This window comes from Martes martes, assembly GCF_963455335.1.
Source record: "Martes martes genome assembly, chromosome: 9".
Lineage (NCBI taxonomy): Eukaryota > Metazoa > Chordata > Mammalia > Carnivora > Mustelidae > Martes > Martes martes.
This window is the reverse complement of record NC_137896.1, coordinates 5,098,191-5,125,445: the sequence shown is the minus strand read 5'-3', so window position 1 is coordinate 5,125,445 and position 27,255 is coordinate 5,098,191. Positions and strand designations below refer to the sequence as shown.

At 42.2% G+C, this 27,255-nt stretch overlaps 2 protein-coding genes across 2 annotated transcripts in view; both read left to right on the top strand.

The window, feature by feature from the left end:
• SPO11 (SPO11 initiator of meiotic double strand breaks) lies at positions 1–19,672 on the top strand (the record flags this gene model as incomplete). The annotated part of the gene is made up of 12 exons (XM_080814729.1): positions 1–131; positions 3,923–4,011; positions 4,429–4,495; positions 4,710–4,818; positions 5,307–5,393; positions 6,255–6,291; positions 6,625–6,794; positions 8,156–8,255; positions 8,573–8,610; positions 9,557–9,633; positions 11,964–12,075; positions 19,493–19,672. 12 exons carry the CDS (start codon positions 1–3, stop codon positions 19,670–19,672), a joined length of 1,197 nt encoding a protein of 398 aa, XP_080670855.1.
• The window catches only part of RAE1 (ribonucleic acid export 1), a 21,456-nt gene continuing 13,548 nt past the window's right edge, over positions 19,348–27,255 (top strand). The window contains exons 1-4 of the mRNA XM_080813900.1: positions 19,348–19,549; positions 21,958–22,054; positions 22,619–22,723; positions 25,189–25,281. Coding sequence (XP_080670026.1) covers positions 21,965–22,054; positions 22,619–22,723; positions 25,189–25,281 — 288 coding nt within the window. The 5' untranslated portion in view covers positions 19,348–19,549; positions 21,958–21,964. The remainder of the gene's footprint in view (positions 19,550–21,957; positions 22,055–22,618; positions 22,724–25,188; positions 25,282–27,255) is intronic.

The window sequence follows — 27,255 nt, the reverse complement described above, 5'->3', positions numbered from 1 at the left end:
ATGGCCTTTGCGCCCATGGGGCCTGAGGCCTCGTTCTTCGAGGTTTTGGACCAGCACAGGGCTTCCCTGCTGGCCGCCCTGAGGAGAGGCGGTGGGGAGCCTGCGGGCGGGGGGACGCGCCTGGCCTCCAGGTAGAAGGGGTCTCTCTGGGACACAATGCTCGGGAGTTAGAGAGGAGCTGGGTCCCCAGCGGGCAGGGGGTGGGGGCTTGAGGCGCTCTGAAGGGACATGGCTGGCGGCCCTTGCCTTCTCCCGGTCTCGGGATGAGGCGGCCCCAGGAGCGACCCCCTTCGCTTCGCAGGCCGCTCAGGAACTCTGAGAAAGCCGTTCCTCAGAGCTCCTTCTCTTGTCGGCGCTGAGCTCTCCTTTCGAACTCAAAAAGCCCGGGGGCAGACCCCGCCCCTCGTGTCTTCTAGAATGTTCCCCTTCTAGACTGTTCCAGGAGCATCCCCACAGCGAGGCTCGCGGCTCGCAGGTCTCCTGAGGGTCACAGAGGTCAGGGAGTTGAGGGCGCAGCTTGGCTTTGTATTTGTTTAAAACAGTTTCTTTTGGGTTCCATTTTAGCTTAAAAAGCGTTCGGGGGGGGGGGGGGGGGGGGGGGTGGTGTGTGTGTGTGTGTGTGTGTGTGTGTGTGTGTGTGTGTGTGTGTGTGTGTGTGTGTGTGTGTGTGTGTGTGTGTGTGTGTGTGTGTGTGTGTGTGTGTGTGTGTGTGTGTGTGTGTGTGTGTGTGTGTGTGTGTGTGTGTGTGTGTGTGTGTGTGTGTGTGTGTGTGTGTGTGTGTGTGTGTGTGTGTGTGTGTGTGTGTGTGTGTGTGTGTGTGTGTGTGTGTGTGTGTGTGTGTGTGTGTGTGTGTGTGTGTGTGTGTGTGTGTGTGTGTGTGTGTGTGTGTGTGTGTGTGTGTGTGTGTGTGTGTGTGTGTGTGTGTGTGTGTGTGTGTGTGTGTGTGTGTGTGTGTGTGTGTGTGTGTGTGTGTGTGTGTGTGTGTGTGTGTGTGTGTGTGTGTGTGTGTGTGTGTGTGTGTGTGTGTGTGTGTGTGTGTGTGTGTGTGTGTGTGTGTGTAGAGAGAAGCTGAGTGTTGGGCGTTCGCTCTCCATCCGGGTTTTAGCAAAATGAACATGAAAGCGGTTGATGAGACAACGATTTACACACGTTTTTAAGTGATTTATTTAAAATCAGTTAAAGCAGTTGGCGGCTGGCGAGGTTGGTTAGAGCCAGGTGCCGAGGAGCCCGGTTACTGCGATTCTCCAGCTGCCCGGCTCGGAATTAGCTACAGAGAATGTATTTATGTTATTGACCATTTTTACTTAAGATGCTGTTCTCCCCTCCCCACCCCCCACCATCTGCTGTTCTGGTTTATCAGCAAAGTTTTTCAGCCTAAACAAATTACTGTCTTATCTTTAAGAAGACTAAGCCAACTACCAAAACAAAACAAAACACACACAAAGTGGGAAACATATAAGCAAACCGATTTTTGTAAAAGTATTAGGAGGAGAACTTGCAAGGGTGAGGAAAGGAGGGAATGGAAGTCCCCTGTTTAAACTTCAGATGCAAATTAACCTAATTGTATTTTCAAGGTTGTCACAGTGTTACCTTGCAACTTTTTTTTTTTTTTTCTCCAAACTGGAAAAATGAGATCTTTCCTTGAGTCGGTTTTCATCTCTCCCTGTTAGAAAATACTGATTGTTTTAAGATTTGCTTTCTGATAATGTGCATTTTCTCTTCCTTCCTTCCTTTCTTTTTGACAAACGTGCATTTTCAAAGCAAGCTCTGAAGTTTCTGGGGGAATTAGAACATTCTACATTCTGCATTTGCGCATTTTCTAGATTTAATTTGATTTCCCTTCTTAGGCAATACACTAATGGTATTTATAAACGAACAACATTTTTTGAAGCTGATGGCTTATGAAATTAAAAGTCAGCTCATAGAAAACTGGGCTAGGTCTTCTTATTTTGCTGTAGAGTGGGGTAATGGTTGCCAAGTCTTTCCATGGTAGTGATTAAAGTTTTTTCTCTTTGTATCACTAAAATTCAAAGGGCAGATTTAAGGCATGAGATCAATCAGGGTGATGTGTTACAATAAGAAGTATTTCTTTTGGAATATTTTTTGCATTGCATTTTTGGGAAAGAAATTAAATTCAAAGCCAATATTACGTCATTTTTAATTGAAACATTTATCAGTACTATTTCAAGCCAACAAGTTTGAATTTAAGTATGTTAATACGAAGAGATTAAAATATATTTATAAATCATTGTCTAGTTATTGATATTGTCTAAAAGGGAGAGATTATTTCAATTGGTAATTGTTTGAGAAGTAAAATTACAAGCAAATCAGATTTCTCTGCAAATAACTACCGTAAAGATGGTTTAGTGCAATGCCGATGTCAAAATCTAATAGGAGGGATTCGTACAGAGGCGAATTACCTAGTCTTAAAAAACAGCCAATGAAACAAAACCCTACTTTTCTGTTGATCTGGGGAAATGTTACATATTGTAAAGGTCTAATTTAGAATTAATATTGAATCATAGTGTGTTTATTTTTTCAGTTCTGAGGTTCTTGGATCTATAGAAAGTGTTATCCAGGATGTCATCACAAGCGTGGCAAGGAATGAGGCACCTGCATTCACCATAGACAACAGATCAAGCTGGGAAAACATAAAGTGGGCATTTTGCAGTTTTAATTTTTGAATACAATACCTATGTCATTACTTGAATTTATTTGAGTTTGAGTTCTAATCTGATTTCTTTCTTTTTACTGCTTTTACCCTGCCTAGAAGGATTTAAGGAAGTTTACAAAATACATACCTCATAGGCAGGTCGGTCATATAAACTAGAAGTGGGTGTGAAAAATAAGGCAAAGGGAAAACAATGCTAGGAACAACAAATGAAGCACCCAAAGAGGTTAGAATTCAAAATGCATATGATAAAGTCTTACAGTTCTGCTAAAAACAGGCTTCAAACTGGGATCTAAGCTTTCTAACACTCAAAGTGGGGTAATATGACCAGTGGAATTCTGCAGAAATACTGCAAAAGCAAAGCACTTGCTCTGGGGAGCCACAAGCAATCATGATACTGGGAGGAAAATAAATGTGTCCGCAACACAGGCTCTTTCTCCTGGTAGCTTCCCCCTGCTAAGTCATGTGTCCCAAGAAGGTAAAATCAGCAAACAGCTTTGTCAAAGCCCTCCAACCTGCTCATATCTTTTGTGTTTTTAAGATGCTCAGCCTGCAGAGTCTAAATAATGAAAAACACTACAATAGTCCTCAGTAAGAGTTACACAGAATAAAAGTAATCTTGAATTTCCTTAGTCACTAAGTATTCTTTTATGGTCAGTATAATTAATACAAACTAAACTTTTGAATCCTACTTTGCATCATTTTGCAGAATGGATTTCATCAAGCCCTTGAGGACGCTGACATTCAGCCTATTTGCCTGGTGCCTTCTGCCACCTTTAGGACAGGCTTGGCAGTTCAATTGAACAACCTAATAACAAATTGCTATTTCATTTAATGTCATTTAGGAAGTAAATCAGAAATACAGTTCAAAACTTGTTAAATTGAGCAAAATTAATAAATGAGTAAATATTAAAATGAAACTTGTGAAAAACTTGTGAAAATAGTTCATGTACACTAAATGTCACACATTATACACTAAATACACACACACGCACACATTATACTCAAAGTTATTTAATTCACTTATTTTAAGCACTTTGTTTTAGTGCTTCTGTATGTCACAAAGCTAATTACCTTATTACTACTTGGAATTATCTAAGATTGTAAATGAAGTTGTCCTAAAGCTTCAGTGCCTCTGTTGAGAGGAAATATGGGTTTAGATGATGTGCAGAAGAGTGTATTAAGTGTATATTATCTGGTGTTCAGAAGGTAATTCTTTTTTTATCTTATTGCCTTTCGACAAAATGACAGGTTTGAAGATTCTGTGGGTCTTCAGATGGCATCTCATTGTACCACGAGAAAAATCAAAAGTGATTCACTAAAATCAGTTAAAAAATTTGGTAAGTTAATTTTTCTTAGCTTTTAGTGATAAGTAAGTTTGGCTACTTCCTGGGTTTAGTTGTTCCTAGTTGAATAATTTTAGTTGTTCTTTAATAGACCACCCTTACACCTGAAATAAAGCTACAGAATTTTTCATTGTCAGTAACCATGGAAGCAGATTATAATTCCAAAATAAATTTTCAAGGTACATGATTCAGTAGAAAAGTTTTCTCTCAATTTTGCTGTTCAGAGAGCAGTTAATTTTATTTGATCCTTCAGGAAATTATTATCGTGTACTCAGTACTTCTGTTTTGGAAAGATAATTTTTTAAAATGTTATGGAAAGTAACTGGGGGTACTCGAAATCCTTGATAGTGGTGTGTTTTGAATTAATGAGAGAAATGATGAGTAACTTATTCATTGTATCTTATTTTCCAGCCCTAATTCTTAAAATATTGTCCATGATTTATAAATTAGTACAGAGCAACACTTATGCAACCAAAAGGTAAATACTTGTTTTGGTGAATCATTCCTTTAAGACGTTTAGGTTAATTCCCATTATGTTTTGAAATGGTACATAAGACTAGACTATGGGTAATAAATTATTTTCTTTATATGTTGTGTTTCATCCAGTTAAAGCCTCCTACAAATAATACTCCAATACTTGTCATAGTTGAAGAGAATATGGCTAATTAAAAATATATATTTAACTTTCATAGAGACATATATTATACTGACAGCCAACTCTTCGGTAACCAGACTGTCGTGGACAATATTATCAATGACATTTCTTGTATGTTAAAAATGCCAAGGATAAGTCTACATATAGTAAGTAGCATTTAATACAAAACATCTTATTTTAAGACGAAAGATTTGTGTGAAATCATAATAGAAAACCAAATGTAATCTGTGCCTTGTTTTTGTAGTATTTGATACTACATGTTTCTCATTACGAATTTAAGTCATCTACTTTCAGTATATTCCCCTGGATGAATGGACTACAACAAGTGAATTACTAAGTATTTTTTAATTCCTTAATATCCTTACATATTTTCTCCTCTGCTTCTTAAATTCCGATCTGAGCTAAAATACGTGTAGTCTGGCAGGTAAACGTGAGGACTGATGCAGCCATGTAGAATGTTAGTGAGGGGCGCCTGGCTGGCTCAGTCGGTGGAGCATGTGATTCTTGCCCTTGGGGTCATGAGTTCGAGCCCCACATTGGGTGTAGAGGTTGCTTAAATAAATAAACTTAAATAAATACACTTTAAAAAATATGTCAGTGAAACAGTGTTCAAAAACGGCTGTTATTTTTTCAGTTATCTACATCAAAAGGTTTAATCGCTGGCAACTTAAGGTATCTGGAGGAAGACGGCACCAGAGTGCACTGTACCTGTGGTTCCACAGTAAGCATATTCATGCACCTGCTTTAACTCCCTTTCAGATCCTTTGTTTTTGAAATGTATTTTATTTCCTGCTTTCTTATGTAGTTTGGAGCTTAAGATGTTCAAATAAAACTGAAGGGTGAGTAAGCGTATGCTTTAGGGTTCGTCCGTTATGCAGTTTTAAAATATGCCAGTTGTCAAATGTCATATTAAAATAAAGACATGCCTTCCTTTCAAAAATGTACTGTTGTCTTCAGGTAGAATGGAGCTTGGCTATGTTAGCATGGTTATTTATGTAATCTTGATACAGTTTCCTGGTTTGGAAGTTGATCTATTTAATTCTGAGCTATTTGCTGGGCTTTGGCACCTGGAAAGGCCGCAGCACTAACCTGCACAGCAGTCTAGAAATGAGCAGGAGACACCTGTGCGCTCCATGGTAAGGAGCGCTTTAACTCACCACTTTCTGCCACTTAAGCCACGTAGCCACAGAGTTTCTGAGAGATTCTCACCTGCCAGGAAGTAGTTTGGGTGGCACGTCTGTCTGAGGAATAAATCTCTGATAACTGGTTTATTCAGAGAAAAATGAAATAGGGTTTGGGGATACACTTTAAATGTGGTTAAACTTGCTTTTTATTTAAAATAAAAACTCTTGGGGCGCCTGGGTGGCTCGGTGGGTTAAAGCCTCTGCCTTCGGCTCGGGTCATGATCCCAACGTCCTGGGATCAAGCCCCGCATCGGGCTGTCTGCTCAGCAGGGAGCCTGCTTCCCTTCCTCTCTCTCCACCTGCCTCTTTGCCTGCTTGTGATCTCTGTCTAACAAATAAATAAATAAAATCTTTCAAAAAAATTTTAAAATAAAAACTCTCTTGTTTTGTTAACTTAGGCTGTTGCTGTGCCATCGAATATTCAAGGAATTCGAAGTATCCTTTGAGTGGGAAAACTATTTAAGCTCATAGAATATGCGTTCATCCATTATTTTGATAAACCAACCCTTCATAGTGTGTAACCGTCATGCTAGACCTTGTAGCGGTCAAGACGAACACACACGGTTTCTGCTTTAGGGGCTCTCTGTATAGTAGGTGAGACAGATATGGAAATATGTGAATAGATGTCTATATATTTGAAGGTAAAAAGGAATATACCATACAGCTGTTTGAAAATTGATTTCTATGGCACCACTATTTAGCTAGCGATTAAATGGAAATATTCTTGGCTTCGAATTATCAGCCTTAACATCACAGATTTAATTACAGATGCAAAATTTCTATTAATTGTAGAAAAAGATGCAACATTTCAGCGACTCCTGGATGACAGCTTTTGCAACAGAATGTCCCCGTGCATCATTGTAGAAAAAGATGCAACATTTCAGCGACTCCTGGATGACAGCTTTTGCAACAGAATGTCCCCGTGCATCATGGTTACGGTATTATATTGTCGCCCTTTACTACAATGCCAAGACTAGCATACTATGTTGGTGATTGGCAAGAGGGGTTTATAACATTATGTCTGCAGCTCACACAGCATTCTGTTATCCGCATGGCACATCCTTTGGGGTGACAGAGTAAGAATTTCCAAGGGGGTTATTTAAACATCCTCAAATCTGATTAAAATCAAAGTGGTGGTCCCAATTCTTTTTTTTTTTTTTTTTTTAAGATTTTATTAGGGAGAGAGAGGGGTGCCTGAGTGGCTCAGTGGGTTGGGCCTGTGCCTTTGGCTCAGGTCATGATCTCGGAGTCCTGGGATTGAGCCCCGCATTGGGGTCTCTGCTCGACGGGAGCCTGCTTCTCCCTCTCTCCGCCTGCCTCTCTACTTGTGATCTTTCTCTCTCTGTCAAATAAATAAAATCTTAAAAAAAAAATTTATTAGGGAGAGAGAAAGAGACAGAACAGGATCCAGGTGGAGGGGCAAAGGGAGAAGGAGAAGCAGACTCCCCGCTGAGCAGAGAGCCCAGTGCGGGGCTCGATCCCAACCCAGAGATCATGACATGAGCCAAAGGCAGATGCTTAACCGACTGAGCCACACGGCTGCCCCTGGTGGTTCCAATTCTTAAACAGCAGTGATTTTCTAATACCACAGTGAGTTTGCACAGGCTCTCAGAGTCACCTACAGGCCATTCCTCCACGGCGGCTTGTCTCTAATGTGGTAACACTGGAGCTGCTCTGTGTTCCACCTCCCGCGGGGTTGTACATCAGGTAATTACATGAATTTCATCAAAGAGAGTCTGCTTTTCTATACATACATGCATACGTACATATGCACATATACAGAAACAGATACAGATACAGATACAGATACATATATATGCGCCAAGAACGGCAGAGAACCCAGAAGCATACATTGAGATGCCACACAGGCAGCCACAGGCATCAGTGAGCAAAGGGTAGTAAGCTTCCCACACTGCGTCGTGTGGGAGGAGTCGATAACCCTGGAGTAATCAGGGACACCTGCTGGACTAGGGCCAAATGATAAATGACATGTGTGATGCTGCCTCTCCATGTCCCTGTTGGTAGATATGACCGATTTTTATCATTTCTGTTTGTGCTGAAATGTTTCCTTGGGATCTCTTCCCAGGACTGAGATAGTTGGGTCACGGTGACGAATGGAGGCAGGCTTCTTCACTCTGTTGTGTAGACTGTACATTTTTCACAGTCCGCACTAGTCTGCCACCTGAAATTTGAGGTGATCTAACTTTTCTAAATTTTAAATTGTTGATAAGATAAGGAAAAGGTTTTGTTAGTTTCATTCTGCTGGAACTAATATGCATAATTTCAATCTCGCTTTTAGGGAAAGGGGGTACCTGACCTGAACACAAGACTTTTGGTCAAGAAGCTGTGGGATACATTTCATATTCCTGTTTTCGCCCTTGTCGATGCCGATCCACATGGTGATTTGTCGTTGGATTATTTGAAGCAGTTGTCCTAACTAAATCCTCTTCGTCATACTTATAGTTGTACTTTTCTGCTCTTAGAACACTTTTATAAATTATTTTAAAAGAAGATGGTTATTAGATTAAAATTAATGACTGTAATCATCTGAGGAAGTTTATTGTTATTTTGCCCCATTGAACTGAACAGTAACTTTTTTTATTGGTAGTGTCTATGAAAAGAAAACTTGCAGATGTTAGATAAAATGTGAGCGTACACATGATCTAACCCGTTATGTGGAAGGAGACTGACTGTAAAGGTGACTTTCTTTTTACAGGCATAGAAATAATGTGCATCTACAAGTATGGATCTATGGTAAGTACAGAAAAGTATTTTTCCTTTTCCAATATTGAGGTAGTTCATATTCATCAGGGTGATTGCTGCATTCATTTACCAACCCTTAGTTAGCTGAGGACCCCCAAAGTGTGCCGGGGAGCTACTCTCCTAGTCTACGGCCAGTTTGTGTTAGTGGCTGTGATTCCAGCTTCCAGCATGACCAGTGTGACCGCAGATGACAGAGTGGGATTAGCTGTGGGCAAGAGGCAATATAATCCTCCACTCTCCCAGCCTGCTGAAGTAACTGTGGGACCTCAGGTTAATAGCAAGGTTTGATTGCCAAATAAACTCTGAAAATTATATATAACCTTGAATTCTGACATTGCCAATTCCCTTTACACCCACTGTAAGGAAAAATGAAAACATCACCAAATTTCACCACTAGAGCCTGAACTACCATACATCAGTCGTTCTCAGAGTATGGTCCTAGACAAGCAGTGCTGGCATTACTGGGGAACTTGCTAGAAATGCACAGCTCAGTCCCTATCCAGGCCTCCTGAACTGGAATCTCTAGGCTCGGACCCCAAGTGACTCAGATGCATGATCAAGTTTGGGCACCACCGGTATAAACCTTGGGCGTCCCCGACAGATACATTTATATGACATATATATTTAGATGTAAGGGATGGTGAAGTAAGATGTTAAAACACAGAATCATGAACAACAATAAATGAAGGTCAGAGAGTTTCATTTTTAGTTTTAACTTATATAAAAGCGATACAGAAATCCTAGAGCAGTTTTAAAACCTTCACTGAAAGCCCGGGTTTGCAAAAGTCTTGGTGATTTTCTTAGTTCTGTGCGTTCAGGGAGTATGCAGTCTTTCGTATTTATCCTTCTTAATAAGTAAAACATGTGGCTGCAGAAACAGGTCTGCCGGTTTTCTGCAGATTAGCCTCACCTAATGTACATTTGCTCTTTATTTTAGGCGATGTCTTTTGAGGCCCATAATCTAACAGTTCCAGCTATTAGATGGCTTGGTCTCCTCCCTTCTGATATTAAACGGTGAGATTAATTTTAGTCTTAGTAAAACTGAGATATTTAAAATGATGACTCATCATAATATGTACCAATAAGCTGAAAAAGTGCACAGGAAAGCTATTAGTGTGTTTTGTTTATATCGTCACAATGACACAGGATTATAGAGTTATGAATTAAATGCATTGATGTTTCTGTTTCAGTTACCAAAAATCCTTGAATGAATTTGGTGAACTGAACTTTGAGCTAGAAAATACTTTTTGTTTTACCTTATGGTTAAAAGATTTTGTAATATTTAATTTTATTTTTTAATTTTTATTTTTTTAAGATTTCGTGGTATTTTTATAGTCATAAAGTATAAGACATTGGCTCTAGTGAAATGGTAATTGTCAACAACATCATTTGCCATATGATTCAATTTTACTGTAGATTTAAAATTTTAATTTCATTTAAAAAATCTCATCTTAAGATTACTTAACATTTGGGAACCTAAATTTTGGCAAGTTTAACATATATATTCATTACAGAAAAAAATATCATTATGTAACAAGATAAAAATCACCTACTGATGAACAGCTTTACCCATGCAAATTATTATTACTCTCTGTCTGTAGCCGTAAATTGTTCACAAAAATGGAATCATGCTTTGTTACTTTGTAGTCTCCTTTTCTCACACAGCACAATGAAATCACTTTTCCGTATCCATGACCTCATTCTAGTGTCTTCTGTTACTGAGTTCCAATTCTGGATGTACCAGTGTTTATTCAGCCAGTGCCTCCGTAGTCAGACATTTGGGTGGTTTCCAGACCTCTGATAAATAGTGCTTTGATGGGCCCCTCCTGTAACTAAATCTGTGCCTGCATCTTTAATTAGTCCCTTAGTCCCGAAGGCTGAATTCCCAGAATTGTTGGGTCAAACGGGTAGCACATTTTTAAGATTTTGACTGCCCTGCCTCTCTGCCTACTTGTGATCTCTGTCAAATAAATAAATAAAATCTTAAAAAAAAAAAAAAAAGATTTTGACTGCCCTCCAGATAGGTTAATTATTTTTTTTCTCCTGGAGAGTGAGAGCCCACCTATCCCTCAGCACAGGTTATGATCCCTTTTATTCATCTCTGCTAATGTGATATTTTAAAATATTTCATTGTTTTAATTGGGCTGTGTGAATGAACTTAAACGTGTTTATTGGATTTCTTTAAGCAATGAGCAAACCTTGCTACCTGGTCCTTGTTTCCTAAATTTGGAACGTGAACGGTTTTGGGTGATTGCCACTTCTTACAAAATGAGGGCATAAGAGAAAACATTTAGTTTTTGGTTTTTGAATATTTGCACTCTTTTGGATCAAAGTTTTGTTCCATTTGGTGTATGTGTCCTGGTCAAAATCCCTTGGGGACGATCTGTTTGTATGAAAAGCTTTCCTAACACAAAGTCAGGACAAATGATCTGATCATTATTAAGGTGGAGGGCTTGGAGAAACTCTAGCTGCATCTCATGAATTCCACCGGTGCCCTCGAAGCCGCTCCAAGTAAATGGACAATGAAATTTTTACAGAGTGTGATGGCTACACAAACATAGCTTCATGGGAAATCCTCTAGGCCCCTATCCCCAATTTTAATCAAATTGTCACACTATCTGGTATCTGCCACTGGCAAATTATCATAATTGTGGGGACACATTGAGAAAGAGTATTTGAAACTAGAGTTCTCCTGGGAAATCCAGGATTTGTGACTTCAAAAAGTAGTCTATACCATAAATCCTGGACCTTTGCTGTTCTATTTTTAAAACACACATGAAGAAAAAATTACAATCCACCTTTTTTTAAAAAACGTAAAACTAGATAGGGGTGTGTGTATTTGTGTGCATACACACATGCACTTAAGTGAAATAAATTAGTAATAGACTAACTTCCTTGACCCAGAAAGTTCTTATGAATTACAAAGAATGAAGTGCTCCATAGAACCTGAGATCCCGCTGTGACTCTCACTGCTGGCCACGCATTTTCTCTAGGCCACTGCTTCGAGGCTGTAGCGCTCTGGGAGTGCGGGGTGTCCACACACTTGATGGTAGTGCCATTGGCTTTGTGTTTATCACCAGTGTCTGTGTTCTTCTTGTCATTGTCCTGTGCATCTGGAAGGAAAACAATTTACAACGGATGTCCACTATGAATTTGAATCCTCGCTGGTCTAGGACATGTCAGATCCCCCAAATTCTGGCTTTTAAAAGAAGGATCTGTAATAATTTGCTTATCTGTTATGTCTGAGTTTCTTGAAATGGTATAGTAAATTAAAATACACATATGACATTTAAGTTATAAGAGCACTCTGTTTTTGCTGATTTTTTTAAATTTATTTTTTCTAGGTTAAATATACCTAGAGATACTTTAATTCCACTGACAAAACAGGACCAGATGAAACTTGACAGTATCCTGAAAAGACCTTATGTTACTTGCCAACCATTTTGGAGAAAAGAAGTGTGTTTCTTTCTAAAATTCAAGTGTCGTATGTTTTATTGCCTTTAACTTTCATAGTGGTTATTCATAGTGGTTATTCACGTAATATTTTGCAAATATCCTCTCTGAAATGTTATATAACCAACAACTAATGTGAGTGGTGTTGGCAGTAAATGGTTGTTGAAAGACCGAAATGCTAATGCTAATAGATAAGATCAGGTAGACGGAGCTGACCTATTTTTATCCTCATCGTTGTTCTATACCCACCGTCTATGCCTGTATCATAGTTTATGAGGGGAGGAAAGAAAAGAGAGAAATCACATAAAGACACCGGAGCATTCCTAGTTATCAAAGACATCCATACTGGGTATTCTTCTGACATTTTTTCCTAGAACAGCTCTGGAATGTTCTGGCCAAGCTAAAACCTATTGCCCGTGGCTTTGGGAATGGGACAAGTCTAGATTTCCTAGTTTGAGTCGATGGAGCTGCGGCGCAGGACTTGGTCACAGCTGTGCTTTACTTCTATTGACAGATGGAGATAATGGCAGACTCTAAACTGAAGGCAGAAATTCAAGCTTTGACCTTCCTATCATCAGATTATCTTTCCAGAGTGTACCTACCCAACAAATTAAAATTTGGAGGATGGATATAAAAATATACCGGAATATATCTTGTGATTGTAAGAGGTTTTTCATTAGTTTTATTTTTGGTAGTAGATACCATCTTGGAAAGAACATATATTCTTAATCCTGTAGAGGTAAATTAATTTTCCACTAGTTATATTTTTTGTCAAAACAATTTTATTTGGAAAACTTTATCCTTCTCTGTAGAGCCTGAGTCCTATCCTGTACTCTAAAGTAACTTATAAAAGAGTACATATTATTTTGACTTCTAAATTTTATTTGAAAAAATACGGTACAGGGGCGCCTGGGTGGCTCAGTGAGTTAAAGCCTCTGCCTTCTGCTCGGGTCATGATCTCAGGGTCCTGGGATCGAGCCCCACATGGGGCTCTCTGCTCAGCGGGGAGCCTGCTTCCCTTCCTCTCTCTCTGCCTGCCTCTCTCCTTACTTGTGATCTCTGTTTGTCAAATAAATAAATTAAAAAAAATACGGTATAAATACCATCACGGTCTACAGAAATATTTAATTCCTGCAATATAACTAATGTTAAGGCATGAAGCATCTTTTTAGTACCAAAACTAATAATAACCTAAATTTGAGAAGTTGAAAATGAATTAGAGTGTCTAACATTTCTTTTTTTGCCTTCATGGTGTAGGGGTCACACCCCATTCATCCACTCATGAAAGTAGTAAAATTTATCATGAATAAATATTTGGGTTGATGCAGTCTGAAGCACTAAATTTTGTTTCTAAGTATGCTTTCTGTTTTTAATAATTTATCTGAAAATTTCCCCAGGGTTTTATCCATTCTCACCCCAAATCAAGTCCCTTGACTTCCCCTCTAGTCCATGTTTATAAAACATGTTCAAGATTTACTGATGCCTCAACTTTTAATAAGGTCCTTCTGTAATAGTAAAGAATTGATCAACTCCCCTCATAACCCTATCTGAATGTTTCCAGAGTTAAAAATAAAGTTTAATGACTTTATTCTGTACTTTCAGCAAACATTTAACTGCATTGAGGTTACCTGTAATTGTAAGCAAGAATATGTATTTAGAGGAGAACAGAATTGTTGGTGAGTTATTTTAACAAGATAGATGCTAGTTATAGTGGGTCCCATTTCTGAGAACTTACCTGTGCCAGTCACGGCTTACACACTATCTTAACTTTCACAAGGGCCCTGGCAGGTCTGTAACTACCTCTGTAGTTTACAGGTGAGAACACAGACGGTGTTGCATGTCCAAAGCCACGTAGCAGGAACGGGGCAGAGTGGGGACAGTAACGGAGCAGGACCAGCTACTGAATATGTGGGGCCAGGGCAAAATATAAGTGTAGGGCCCTCCTTCAGAAGTTTTTAAGAATTTCAAGACATCAGCAGAGAATTAAAGCACACACTGGGGGCTCTTCTTAGCATGGGGCGAAGCTGGCCCTACTCCAGAGGTTCTGGGAAACATTAAATAAGGTCATATAATAAGAAAAGAAAATACTTGTAGAGCACATATTACGTGCCACGTATTTTTCTGGGTGCTTTTGATTATCAACGCATTTCATCTTCACAGAAACTCTGTGAGCTAGGTACCTTTCTTATCATCCCCACCTCACATACACAACGACAAAGGTACAGAGCTGCTCAGAAACTTTTCCCAAGGTCACATAAGTACTAAGCAGTGGAGGTGGGACTCACCCCCAGCGCCTGGCTCCATGCTTATGCTATAGCCACGACACTGGTACTTGAGAAGTGTGGTACATGTGGCCAAGGTGGCACACTGCTCCAGAAAGATCTTCCTGTTGGCTAGCGGTCAAATCAGGTCCTCCCGATGCCAAGCCTGCAACGTCAACAGTGCTGTTACTTCCCCTGGTCACGTCAGAACCAAGTATTTCATTTTGAGAATATTCTGCGAGACTCTCAAATTGACTTGGGAGACTATCCCAAACGGTAAAGACATTTTTATAAATCACAAGTGTTTCTTTAAATTTATACCTTCCTTCCTTAACATCTAATATCCCTGAACTTTGACAAGTGAAGGAGAATATCACTAACCTAGAAATACACAGCCAAGCTGCAGGGTATCTGGATGAGGACATCCTGTCAGAATGGAAAGCAATGAAACATCTACAGTAGTCATTACATTTTGAAAATAAATCAAAAAATTTTTGAAAGAAAATTTGAAAGGGGCTTGCAGATACATTCCATTTAGATAATTACATTCATTTCAAGTTTATGATGGAAACTTACTTAAAATGATTTTCATTTATTTGGGAAAAGGAAATCAGAGAGCAAAATGCACTGTGTTTTGGCTTTGCTGCCTGTCTTTGATGCAGATGAAAACCTAACATTAGTAGCTATTGGGAACCATCTAGAATTCTAATTCTCAAGAGTTCTTTTTTTTTTTTTTAAGATTTTATTCATTTATTTGACAGAGATCACAAGTAGGCAGAGAGGCAGGCAGAGAGAGAGGAGGAAGCAGGCTCCCTGCTGAGTGGAGAGCCTGATACGGGCCTCGATCCCAGGACCCTGGATCATGACCTGAGCTGAAGGCAGAGGCTTAACCCACTGAGCCACCCAGGTGCCCCAAGAGTTATTTCTAAAAAGGATTACTATAAAATAGATGGCCATTTAACATGGTAACTGACAACAGATATCTCCTCTGCCATCATCTACTGTGTTTATTTTTCATATTTTCATAATTTTAATTAAGCAAGAACATTGGTATTGGAATTTGGAATTTTATAATGAAAGTGAATAAAAACTAGTACAACAAAAAGATGTTCAGACAATCTTATTTTTTCCTTAAGAGCTCGTTATCACCCTCATAAAAGAAAAGCTCTTGTAGTATCCCCAGGTTTCTGTCATCACTGATGGTGCTGAGTGACTTGAGACGTCATGATTTCATGGGGAAAAAAAAACATTGCAGTTTCTACAAAATAGACAAAAACATCCCAGGTTCGCCATCTATGACTTCTTTAACTGGAGCATCTTGGTTGAACTGTTTGACGGAGGTACCTGTTTATTGATACTCAAAAGAACGGATGCTAAGATAGACGCTGTCAAAGCTAAACCACATGCACATGTGCACGAAAAAATATTGGCAGCAGAGTGTTTTTGTAGCAAAGTGTTGAGAAACATTACTTCTGTTTGGACTTGGGTTTACCCTTAAAAAAGTCTATAACCCAAGGAAGCAATCTTGTAAACACAAGCCAAAGGCGCCCTCTGCTGGCAAAAGCTCTATTGGTCTCCCAAATCCCCCCACTATTGAGCGGGATTTCTCTCTCTCTCTCTCTCTCTCTCTTTCTCTCCCCCTCTCTCTTAAGATTTATTTATTTATTTATTTACATACATACATATATATTTATAGGACAAGGGTAGGGGCAGAAGGAGAGAGGGAGCGCTGAAGCAGACTCCCTGCTGAGCGTGGAGCTGGACGTGGGGCTTGATCCCAGAGCCCCCAGGTCATGACCTGAGCAGAAATCAAGAGTCGACACTTAACTGATTGAGCCACCAAGGTCCCCTGGGTGAATATTTCTTTAAAATATTTTCAAGTCATTGTTTTTAGGAATGGGGTAGAAGAGTCTGAGACACAGCAAAAGTAATTGGATAAAACCATGAGGATTCCTGTGTGGGACTGAGTATTACTTCTGGACAAAAATCCATTCTGTATCATCAGCTTTGGATTCACCCAAGCCCTCGTAAAGCTGCACTTCGTGTATGCTTCTTGGCAACCAAGCTCTTTACAAAACCTTAACATAGTAGGACTTTTTAATTAACATCTCAAAATTTAAAAATCACTTTAAATGAAAAGGATGTATACTAAGCTTACAAGCGTATTTAGTTTCTATTCACCTAGAAATGGAATATAAATATTGCAGAAGTGTTTGCCAATGTGAATGATAGACATATCCGAATTTTAATTTTAATTATTTTTTATTTTATATTTTTTAAGATTTTATTTATTTGAGAGAGAGAGAGCACAAGCAAGAGACCAGAAGCAGAAGAAGCAGCAGAAGGAGGGGGAGAAGCAGGCTCCCCCCTAAGCAGGGAGCTGGATGCAGGAATCCATCCCAGGACCCTGGGATCCTGACCTGGGCTGAAGGCAGTGGCTCGACAGACTGAGCCACCAAGGCGCCCCTAATTATTTGTTATTTTTGATATTTTTTTGCCTGTACTTTATGGCTCGATAATTCCACCCATGCATACAGATTATTTTGATTCCCCCTTCTTGTTTCTAGAGGGAAGAAGTGGGGTGACTTGCTGCAGCCTGCCGTGTGTGGAGGTGTGGAGTCAGATTGTGGGGGGCGGGCTATATGTATCCAGTTCCCCTCTACTCACTGACTCTGTGACTGGGACAAGTTACAACCTGGCCTTGGTTTTGTCAGCTGTAAGATGGAAATAACAATAATAATGCCCCCATAATGTCATTGTGAGGATTAGATGAGATAATCCATGGAAAGTGTTTGAGTAACACTGTTCAGGAAAAGTCAAGGAGTGTTAGTTTTTGTTATATTTGGCTGCCCATGCTGCTGCTCTCCTTCCCCTGATGGTATATGCAAAAGGAGCTTGTCCGTTACATGTCCCTCGATGGCAGAAAGATTCTTCTAAAGTATGCTGGATAACCAGTATTATATGAGAATCTGTATCATAATAGAGGTTTCTGGAATATTCCTCAGGCATGGAAAATATAATTCAACAAATACTGATCTAACAGCATATATGTGTAAGACACTGTGCTTGGTGTTGCAAAGGGTATGCATAGGAGTAAGGCATAATGTCTAGGAAGCTAGGCAAGGCAAATACTTGCACTGTTTTATGAGACGGAATATGATAAGCACTGAGGGGGCTTTGGGAGGTTAAAGAAGAGATCATATGAGATCGTCCATCTGGGAAAGAATGAGGAAAGGTGTCCTTGAGGAGGGAGTACTTGTTGGAGAGGATTCCAAGATTATGCTGGTGGAGATAGGTACCAGATGGACCTCTCTGGCTCTGTGATTTAACAATTAACAGCTAAATCTGCGATTTAACTGACAGGTATGTTATCTCTCTCCACTGTGATTTCCTTCCTATTAAATGGAGATGACAGTACCTACTTGATAGGGCTGCCCTGGCAATTACAGGAGATGGAACATCTAGTGCTCAAGAGAGCTAATATGGGGCCCCTGGGTGGCTCAGTGGGTTAAAGTTTCTGCCTTCCGCTCAGGTCATGATCCCAGTGTCCTGGGATCGAGCCCCGAGTCGGGTTCTCTACTCAGCGGGGAGCCTGCCTCCCCCTCTCTCTCTGCCTGCCTCTCTGCCTACTTGAGACTTCTGTCAAATAAATAAATAAATAAAATATTTAAAAAAAAAAAAGGAGAGAGAGCCATTATTACTATCACGACCTGGACTAGAGGTTCTGTCTTGCCAGCATCTTAGGAGCACTTGGGGGAGCTTATCAAAAACGACTCATTCCCTCTGTTCCTCCGCAAGACTGACCAGATCAGAAATCTCCGTGATCCTAGGCAGCAGGGCTTTACGGAAGTTCCCCCAAATGGTTCCAAATACCTCTAGATTCTTGGGTGTTCAGCTGCCGTGCATGGTGAAGCAAGCTCAGCTGGGAATCTGCTAGAAATGTGGGTTCTTGGCCCCCCGCCGACCTTCTGAATCTGCATTTTATCTGTTTTAAAAAAAATTTTTTTAGGGGCGCCTGGGTGGCTCAGTGGGTTAAGCCTCTGCTCTCGGCTCAGGTCATGATCTCAGGGTCCTGGGATCGAGCCCCGCATCAGGGTCTCTGTTCAGTGGGGAGCCTGCTTCCTCCCCTCTCTCTGCCTGCCTCTCTGCCTACTTGTGATCTCTGTCAAATAAATAAATAAAATCCTCAAAAAAATTTTAAAGATTTTATTTACTTATTTGACAGGGATCACAAGTAGGCAGAGAGGGACGCAGAGAGAGAGGGGGGAAGCAGGATCTCCATCCGAGGACCCTGGGATCATGACCCGAGCCACCCACGTGCCCCTGAATCTGCATTTTATAACAAGGTCCTGCGGGTCTGAAAGCTCCCTGCGGATGCCAAGACTCCTGGTTCGCAGACCACACCGACTAGCCAAGAAGATTCAGCGGACCCCTGCCTCTTTTTTTCCTTCAGAAATCCAGCCACCAGCTGAAATATTTGGAGCCGGCACGTGTGTCTGTGTCTGAACAGCCCCTTCACAGTCTTACCGAACCTTGGGCTTCGCAAAAAGTCTTTCACGTATGTGGCTTCCCTTGAGCCTAAGAAGTCCCCTCGAAGTCAGGCACCTATTATGCCAATTTCACGGAGGGAAACCGAGGCCCAAGGAGCCCCGGATGGCTTAGGACGCCTTAATCTGCAAACACGAGGTCGGGGTGGGGGCCGGGACCCAGGCTGGCCGACTTCGCCGCCGACCAAGGCAGCGTTCCGTCCGCTTCTCCGAGTATGGCTTTGGACTTAGGTTGGCGGGAATCAGAATTACGCTCGACTTTTCATTCTCAAGAGAAAATACTAACGACCCTCCCTCAGCGGGCTGCGAATTTGTCAAAACGGTTGCTTGGCAACAAGCAGGCGGCCCCGCCAACTTTCGGCCAATCGGCAAATTGCTGGCTCGGGGATTCCTTCTCGGCGTCACTGGCGCTTCTGCGCATGTGCCTTCGCCGGGGAAGCCGTGTTCTTACCTGCCTTCCGGGCGACACAGGAAGTGGCTCTGAGGCGCCTGCGCGGTGCTTCCGCGGTAATTGGGGGAGTTTCCTCCACCGGCGTGGGGGTATTTCGGCCCTTGGGGTTTCTGTGCCCAGCACCTCGCCTTCTCCTCCTCCGTTCCCGAGCGGGTTCGCAGGCTCCCGAGTCCTCCCCGCTGCTCGCCACCGGCTTTCCGCCGCGGCGTGACTCTCAGGTAGGCCCCACGCCGCCTTCCTCGCTCCCCGCCGCCATGGCGCTTCCAACGCCGCCCCCACCCCCCCCGCCCTCGGGGAGTGGGCCCCGCGGCGAGGCACCTGGGCGCGAGCCGGCCGGTTAGCGAGCTTCTTTACTGGCCCCTGGGAGGGGCTCTGGGGTCACCCCGGGTCTAACCCCCTCGTCCTTCTCTTGGGAAAACTGAGGCACCGGGAGGGTCACAGTTGATGGCAGTCTATCGTCTCCGCTCTTCCCCGTTACAACGTCTGTCTTATCAGACACACGCTCCCACCTCCTCGGAGAAGCCTCCCCTGACCCTTCCTGCAGAAAGGCATCCGTCCCCTTCGGTCTCCCGCGCTAATCTTCGTTGCACTTTCCTCTGAAACTGGTCTGTTGCTTTGTTTCTGCTCTCCTCCGCCAAGTACTGGCTGTAAACACAGAGACCCGTCGCCCCCGTCAAGTGTCTGTTAAATACCAGCCGCCTTGGCCCAGGCGCCCTGCCGAGGGCCGGGCGTATCTTAGAGAGGAGTCCAGACCGCCCTCTGTTCCTGGAGCTGACATTTTCCTGGGGAAAAGGTTGATTGCACACAATTCCAGGTCGTGACCGGTGCTACGAAGAAAACAGGGTGGTGGTATCGCAGGTTGGGTATGTTAAATCAGGAAGGCAGGGGAGCCTCTGAGCAGGTGACCTTTTTGAAAAAGGTAGGTCTAACAGCTTTATTCAAGTACAGCTTACCTGCTGTCACCCACTTAAAACTGGGCCTTTTGATGCGTTTGGGATGCATTTGGGTTGAATACAGTTATGTGAACATCACCCCCAGAGTTTGAGAACATTTCCATCCCCGCCTCCATCCCCCCAGCGTTCTCAGGAGACAACTTTTGAATTGGGATCTGAAGATTCAGACTGAGGCAGCTGGAGGTTTGGGGGAGGGCGAATCATCCCAGGCCGTAGGAACAGATAGTAGGAATGCTGCAGGGTGGGGCTGAGTTTGCTGTGTTCACAGGCGGAAAGGGTGCCCCCGGAGCAGTAGGGCCTGGAATGCAGCAAGCGGGGCAGGCGAGGAGATTGCTTGGAGATGGCCTCTGAACTTCTTGAGGGTTCCCCATGCCCTGTATAGTGTGTGGTCCACGTAGGCTGACTAATACTTGAATGACCCTTGCTCCTTCCCTGAGTTCATCCCAAAAAGGGACAGAAGAAAGAATTTTCAGGCACCGGGCGTGCGACTGATCTCACTTGGTTTTTGTGATTCCTTGAACCGGATGTCAGTGACTGTTTTTGTGGATGAGAAAATCAAGGCTAAGTAACCTTCCCAAAGCCACGTAGCTAGTTCCTAGACTCTGACTGCCCAAGCCCTGTTATTCCTCGGTTCACTCGTGCAGTTAACCGGTGCTTCAAGTGCACCTTCACATTTGAGGCACAGGTAGCTGGCACATACCACTTCCTCTCACAGAGTTGCTTTCCAAGATACTAACGTGCTCAGAGCTGTTGCTTTGACTAGGATATCTGCACTCATTTTGTTCATGAAGTTGGGAATCCCAAGTGCGTTTCCAAAATCCCTAGCAATTTCCCCATTCTGTGTTGTCCAGAACATAATACCAGACCTTTTGATACCTGCTCACACCAGAGTGGATTACTTTTTAAAACTCCTACAGAGAAATCACTGAATCTTTGCCAGGAGGGAAATCACTGAGTCTTTGCCAGGACTGATTGCTTTTCTTAGTAACATCATGCAGAGATATTGACCTAAGCCAGAGTATAGAAATTATTAAGAGGAAAGTGAACTCTCACTGAGCGGAGACCTGGAGGAGTGGGGCCTTCTGCTGGTTTATTGTTACATTCCTGGTGCAAAGCTGAGTGTCTCAAATTATGTAAGAAAGGGGTGAATTTATCTTCTAGCTGGTGACTGAAAAGTACTTTGCTGTAATGTATTGGTTTACTAATGGTGACAGATGTAAAAAGGAAATAAGGAAACGATATGGGGGTGTATGGGAACTCTATCTTTACAATTTTGTATATGTCAAAAACTATTCTAAAATAGTACATATTTAAAAAACACTTCGCATTTCTTTTAAAGATTTTATTTATTTGTTTGTTTGTTTGTCATAGAGACAGCATAAGTAGACAGAGCTACAGGGAGAGGGAGAAGCAAGCTCCCCACTGAGCAGAGAGCCTCATGTGGGATTCGCTCCCAGGGTCCTGACCTGAGCTGAAGGCAGATGTTTAACCGACTGAGCCACCCAGGTGCTCTGGTGATCATTATTTAGATCACTTTGGAAGAGAAAAACCTGACATCAAGTCATTTAGAGTCTTTTTTTCCCTTCTGTGACCTAATAGGCTTTATATTAGCTCTCAGTGATATTGATTACTGAAGAAAAGACATATCCTTAACATTTTCTATTATTTTTTAGGGCCAAAATGAGTCTGTTTGGGACAACCTCGGGTTTTGGAACTAGTGGGACCAGCATGTTTGGCAGCACAAGCACAGATAACCACAACCCTATGAAGGTACCGCATGAAGCTTCATGGGACTTGTATGAAATTACAGGCCAGGGTTTCCCACAATGAGAGAGATCCAGATAGCTTGGGAACCTCCTTTGGGGTAAAAGCTCTGAATCTTTGTCTAGGCCACTTTTTCAAACTTGGAGCACAGAAACAGTGTCTCTTGTGCTAGTGTCCTGTCCCCCCGACTTTCTTCACCACTTCAGTTAGCAGGGTGCTTATTAAAATTGTGGATTCCCAGGGCCCAGCCCACAACTGTTGAATGAGAATTTCCTTTGGGGTGGGGTCAGGCCATGACTCTGATTGAGCACTTTAGGGCCAGAGTGAACCAGTGGGCCAGCACGTGGAAATCATCCTGGCCATGCATTGAGGGTGTGGCTTCCGGTCCCAGCAGTGCTAGCCCTTCCACTAGCTTCTTTATTACTCCTATTTTGGATCAAAGCAAGAGAAGTCTAATTCACTTAGTTCTTAGCACAAGGAAAATCCGCTGTGAGTGTTCAGTGAGAAGGAAAACAATTTTGAATGAAATCGATGATGCATACATTGTAACGTTGACTTTCCCCCCGCCAGGATATTGAAGTAACATCCTCTCCTGATGACAGCATTGGTTGTCTATCTTTTAGCCCACCAACCTTGCCTGGGAACTTCCTTATCGCAGGATCATGGGCTAATGATGTAAGTCTCCCTTACATGCATGTTCTAGAAGTCTTATCTCTTTGTATGGGCGAGGTTAGCTTTCCATTTGGCTCCATTCTTTCCCAAGTGAATGAAGCAAAGGTAATGCTTATTCACGGCCATTTTAAAGAAATCAGAGGGAGTGGCCCTTCTGGGCAGGCTACGTTGCCTGTCACACTGACCACACTGAAAGCGTGGTCATATGGTCATAGGCCTCACTCAGAACTCCTGGCCCTAGTTCAGTGACTTGGCATGGATTTCCAAGTCACATGTAGTGGCATTGAGAATGACTGTTGTCCATGGTGCTATACATAAACTTTGAGGTATCCTGAAAATGTTCTTAAGGCAAATATTAAACTTTTTCAACTTCGGATATGGCACAAATCCTGCAAAGACGTTATACTTAACCTATTGTGTACAAAAAAGGACAAGAAATCACAGTGCACAGAAGGAAAGATAAAAACTCTGGTGGGAAAAAAAAAAACCGACTCTGGTGGAAAAATCAGCGGACATGAAGAGGCACTTTGTGGAAGGAGTGCAGGTGACCTGTTAGTGTGTACTTGAACCATTCAGCCACACTCGTAAGCCGGTAAACTCAGACTTCCGTGATGGACCCTACCAAATTAACAGAATGAAAAGTTAAAAAGAGTAACACTTGGTCCCAGCAAAGAAAAGCCAGTGTACCACTGGTAGGTGTGGAAATTGGCACACCTCTCCTGAAAGCCAGTTGGCGGTTTCGGTCAGAAATCCTTGAGTTTATACCCTGCCTCTCAGTGCTTCCCCTCTGAAGCAGTATTGTACGCCTCTGGGGTAAAGTATTGTACTTCACGTGCATAACTGAATTAATCTCTTGACAGCGAAAGCACTGTGATCCTGTCGTCCTCTGTTTCTTCTGACGCGGAATGTGGAGCTTAGGGTTGTAGAGTAGCTGGCCCAGCTCCCACATCTGAGGGACTGGCCGCCAGCCCGCTGACCCGGCGGTGTGGGCCTGGATCCGTATTTCTAGCTACTGTCTGCTACTGCTTCATTGTATTGCGTCGTATTTTTATTTTATTTAAAAGATTTTATTTATTTGTCAACGCATGCAAGCAAGGGGAGCGGCAGGCAGAGGGAGAAGCAGGCTTCCTGCCCCACTGAGCAAGGAGCCCAATGCGGGACTTGATTCCAAGACTGTGGGGTCAAGACCCGAGCTGAAGGCAGATGCTTTACTGACTGAGCCACCTGGGTGCCCCAGCCTCATTTTAAAAAGTCTTCATGCTAGTGGAAGTTTTGAAAATTATAATATCAAATAATGTATTTTATGGTATGTTTGTGTCCTGGACTAGTATTTTAAAAGTTTTGGGAAAGATTTTTCTGCAAAGAGGGGCAGCGAGGGGATTGAGTGGAGAACAGCAGGAGGAGGAAGGTAGTCATGGTTGAGCAGGTTTGGTTTCTACATGTAGTTTCTGGAAAGACTTCACGTGATTTATTGCTGAAAAACATGAATTGTTTAATGGCAGTTCATAATGCAAGGGAGGAAAGTTTCAGTTAAAAGAGCGAACGTACTCTATAATCTAGGCTTTTGAAGAAAATATGTGTGCATAGGGGCGCCTGGGTGGCTCAGTGGGTTAAAGCCTCTGCCTTTGGCTCGGGTCATGATCCCAGGGTCCTGGGATCAAGCCCCGCGTGGGGCTCTCTGCTCAGCAGGGAGCCTGCTTCCTTCTCTCTCTCTGCCTGCCTCTCTGCCTACTTGTCATCTCTGCCTGTCAAATAAATAAATAAAATCTTCAAAAAAAAAATATGTGTGCATAGAAACATTGAAAGCACAACAAACTATTTAGTCCAGTGGGATTAAGGTGATTTTTTATTTTCTTGTCATATTTACAAAATCTCTTAAGTAAAATGTGTTATGTTTATAATCAGGAAAAACTGTTAAAAACCAGAGTATTCAGAGAAGAAAGGTAAGTTTCCCCTTTGGTCTTGATTCTCTGAATGGTAATGGATGACATTCTGCTTCAGAAGGCAAATACATCTCATAAATGTGATAAATTTATCCGCTGTTTTAGGTGTAAGCAAAAGAATTTGTATATTTTGATGACTTGGAAATACAGGAAAATAGCCACTTGAGTAGACTTTTCAGTTGCTTTATTATTATTTTTTTTAAGTTTATTTACTTTAGGGAGGGGGCATGAGCAGGAGGGGCAGAGGGAGGGAGTCTCAAGCAGACTCCGAGATGACCACGGAGCCCAACGCGGGGCTGGATCCCACGATCCGGAGATCGTGACCTGAGCCGAAACCATGAGGCGGACGCTTGACTGACTGTGCCACCCAGGTGGCCCTCAATTGCTTTATTCTTCAAGTTAGATAATTAGGTTGATATGAGAAGTTTGTGATTATTTAATTCGCAGCCATTAGTTATTAGGTGTTATGTGCATGTAAGATGTCACGAGTTGCTGTGTGTGCATTAATTTGTCATGTCACTCTAGGTTCGCTGCTGGGAAGTTCAAGATAGTGGACAGACTATTCCAAAAGCCCAGCAGATGCACACAGGGCCTGTGTTGGATGTCTGCTGGAGCGATGTAAGTGTCATCCCATTTTTCATATTTTCTACAACATAAAATCACATGTTATCTGGAGTATTTATATATTTCTACTTCAGTATAACCTGAACCATAAATTGTGTGTATGTATACACATTGTTGGAATTTTAAGTTTCTGATTGTCAGTATAATTATGTATTGATATTCGTGATACAGTCAGTTAACGTTAGCATTAGTTTATTTGAAAGTTTTTCTTGCATAAAAAGTTCATTATTTTATTGACACGTTATCTTAAGCAAATAATTGAATAATTTCTGGAAGCCATTCCTCCCTTTCTGCCGTGAATTTATGTCGTTTTAAAATGAAAAGTTTAGTATCCCCAAAAATAAATCCCAGAGGAAAAAAGAATCATTTTCTGTTAATAGGCATTTGAAGCCTTTTAGGTTTTTGGGATTCTCTTTTTCCTCCCAAATCCTGAGCAACAGTAATATAAGCAAATATGTTCAATTTTATCTGGCTCTGAGCTTTTGTTGTTGATTGGGGAGAATGTAATGAAGGGACCGTTCACAAGGGGGCAGCAGCAGGGAAGGTAACTGGGGAGCCACAGCAGGAGGCTGTAAAGGGGCCCATCGCCTTCCTAAAGGAGGAGCCAGCATGGTGACAGCCCCGCCTTCCTCCCTCCTGCCACGGCTGCCCAGCGGTTGAACCCAGCAGAGGCGCGAAAACGGGCAGACAGATGTATGTCCGTGCTGGGGAAGCTAAGTCTCCAGGCCCCTGTCAGGCCTTCTGTGCAATTTTAGTCAGGTTCATTAGATAAGAATTGCAGACAATAAAATTGAACCTTTTTAGTGTATAATTCTGTCAGTTTGAAGAAACGCAGAGAGTTGTCACAATACAGAACACCAGCCGTGGATTCCTTCCTGCCCTTCCGTCACATGCTCGTCGGTCCTAGCCGCTGGAAACCACCGATGTGTTTTCTGTCCCTGTGGTTCTGCCTGTCCCAGAGTGTCACGTGAACAGTCCTGTACCGCGTCACCTTGGCGTCTGGCTTCTTTCGCTCTGCACCCTGGGAGCGCACCTGGGACCCACGCAGGTCGTTCTGTCAGTAGTTCGTCCTTTGTGCTGAGCGGTGGCCCGTTGTGTGGCTGTGTCACCGTTTGTTCGCCCAGCCACCGGGAGAAGGACGTTTGGACTGATTCCCATTTTGGTCATTACAAATAACGCCGTTATAAACCGTTATGTGCTGGGTTTTCTGTAAACAAAAGTTTTCATTTCTCTTGGGTGAATATCTCCTAGAGGGATTGCTGTGTCCTATGTCGAGTATATGTTTAACTTTGTGAGACATTGCCAGACTCCTCTTAGTTTATGTTGTCATTTTCAAATGACACCATTCATTTATGTGATCTTATTTAATTTATAATTAAGAAATGATTTTCCTACTTATGTTTTGAGGTGGTTTAGGAGCCAGAATTGGCTCCTGTTTTTTTGTTTTGTTTTGTTTAGAATTTATTTATTTATTTGACAGACAGAGATCACAAGTTGGCAGAGAGGCAGAGAGAGGGGGAAGCAGGCTCCCTGCCAGGCAGAGAGCCCGAAGGGGGGCTCGATCCCAGGACCCCGAGATCACAACCTGAGCTGAAGGCAGAAGCTTAACCCACTGAGCCACCCAGGTGCCCCTAGAATTGGCTCCTGTTTTCATCATTAGCTATAATAGGCTTCTCCGAGCATTTTTATCATCTGAAAAATGTTTGCTTGACCTATCGTATCGGGTTATTATGAGACTAACAATAGATCTATGAAAACAATTTGAAAAGTGATGCATTTATTGCAGATACAACTTGTTTTTAATTTATATGTGGGAAAGTAGCAACTTGAGTAGGTTGAGAATCTTTCTGATTTTGCCGGTCTTTTTTTTAACGACTGGATAACGGACCAGAATGTAGTTTGTTACAAAGTGTAGGATAAGAAGTACAATTAACTGTGATAGGAATGCTGTTGCCCCCACGTTACTGA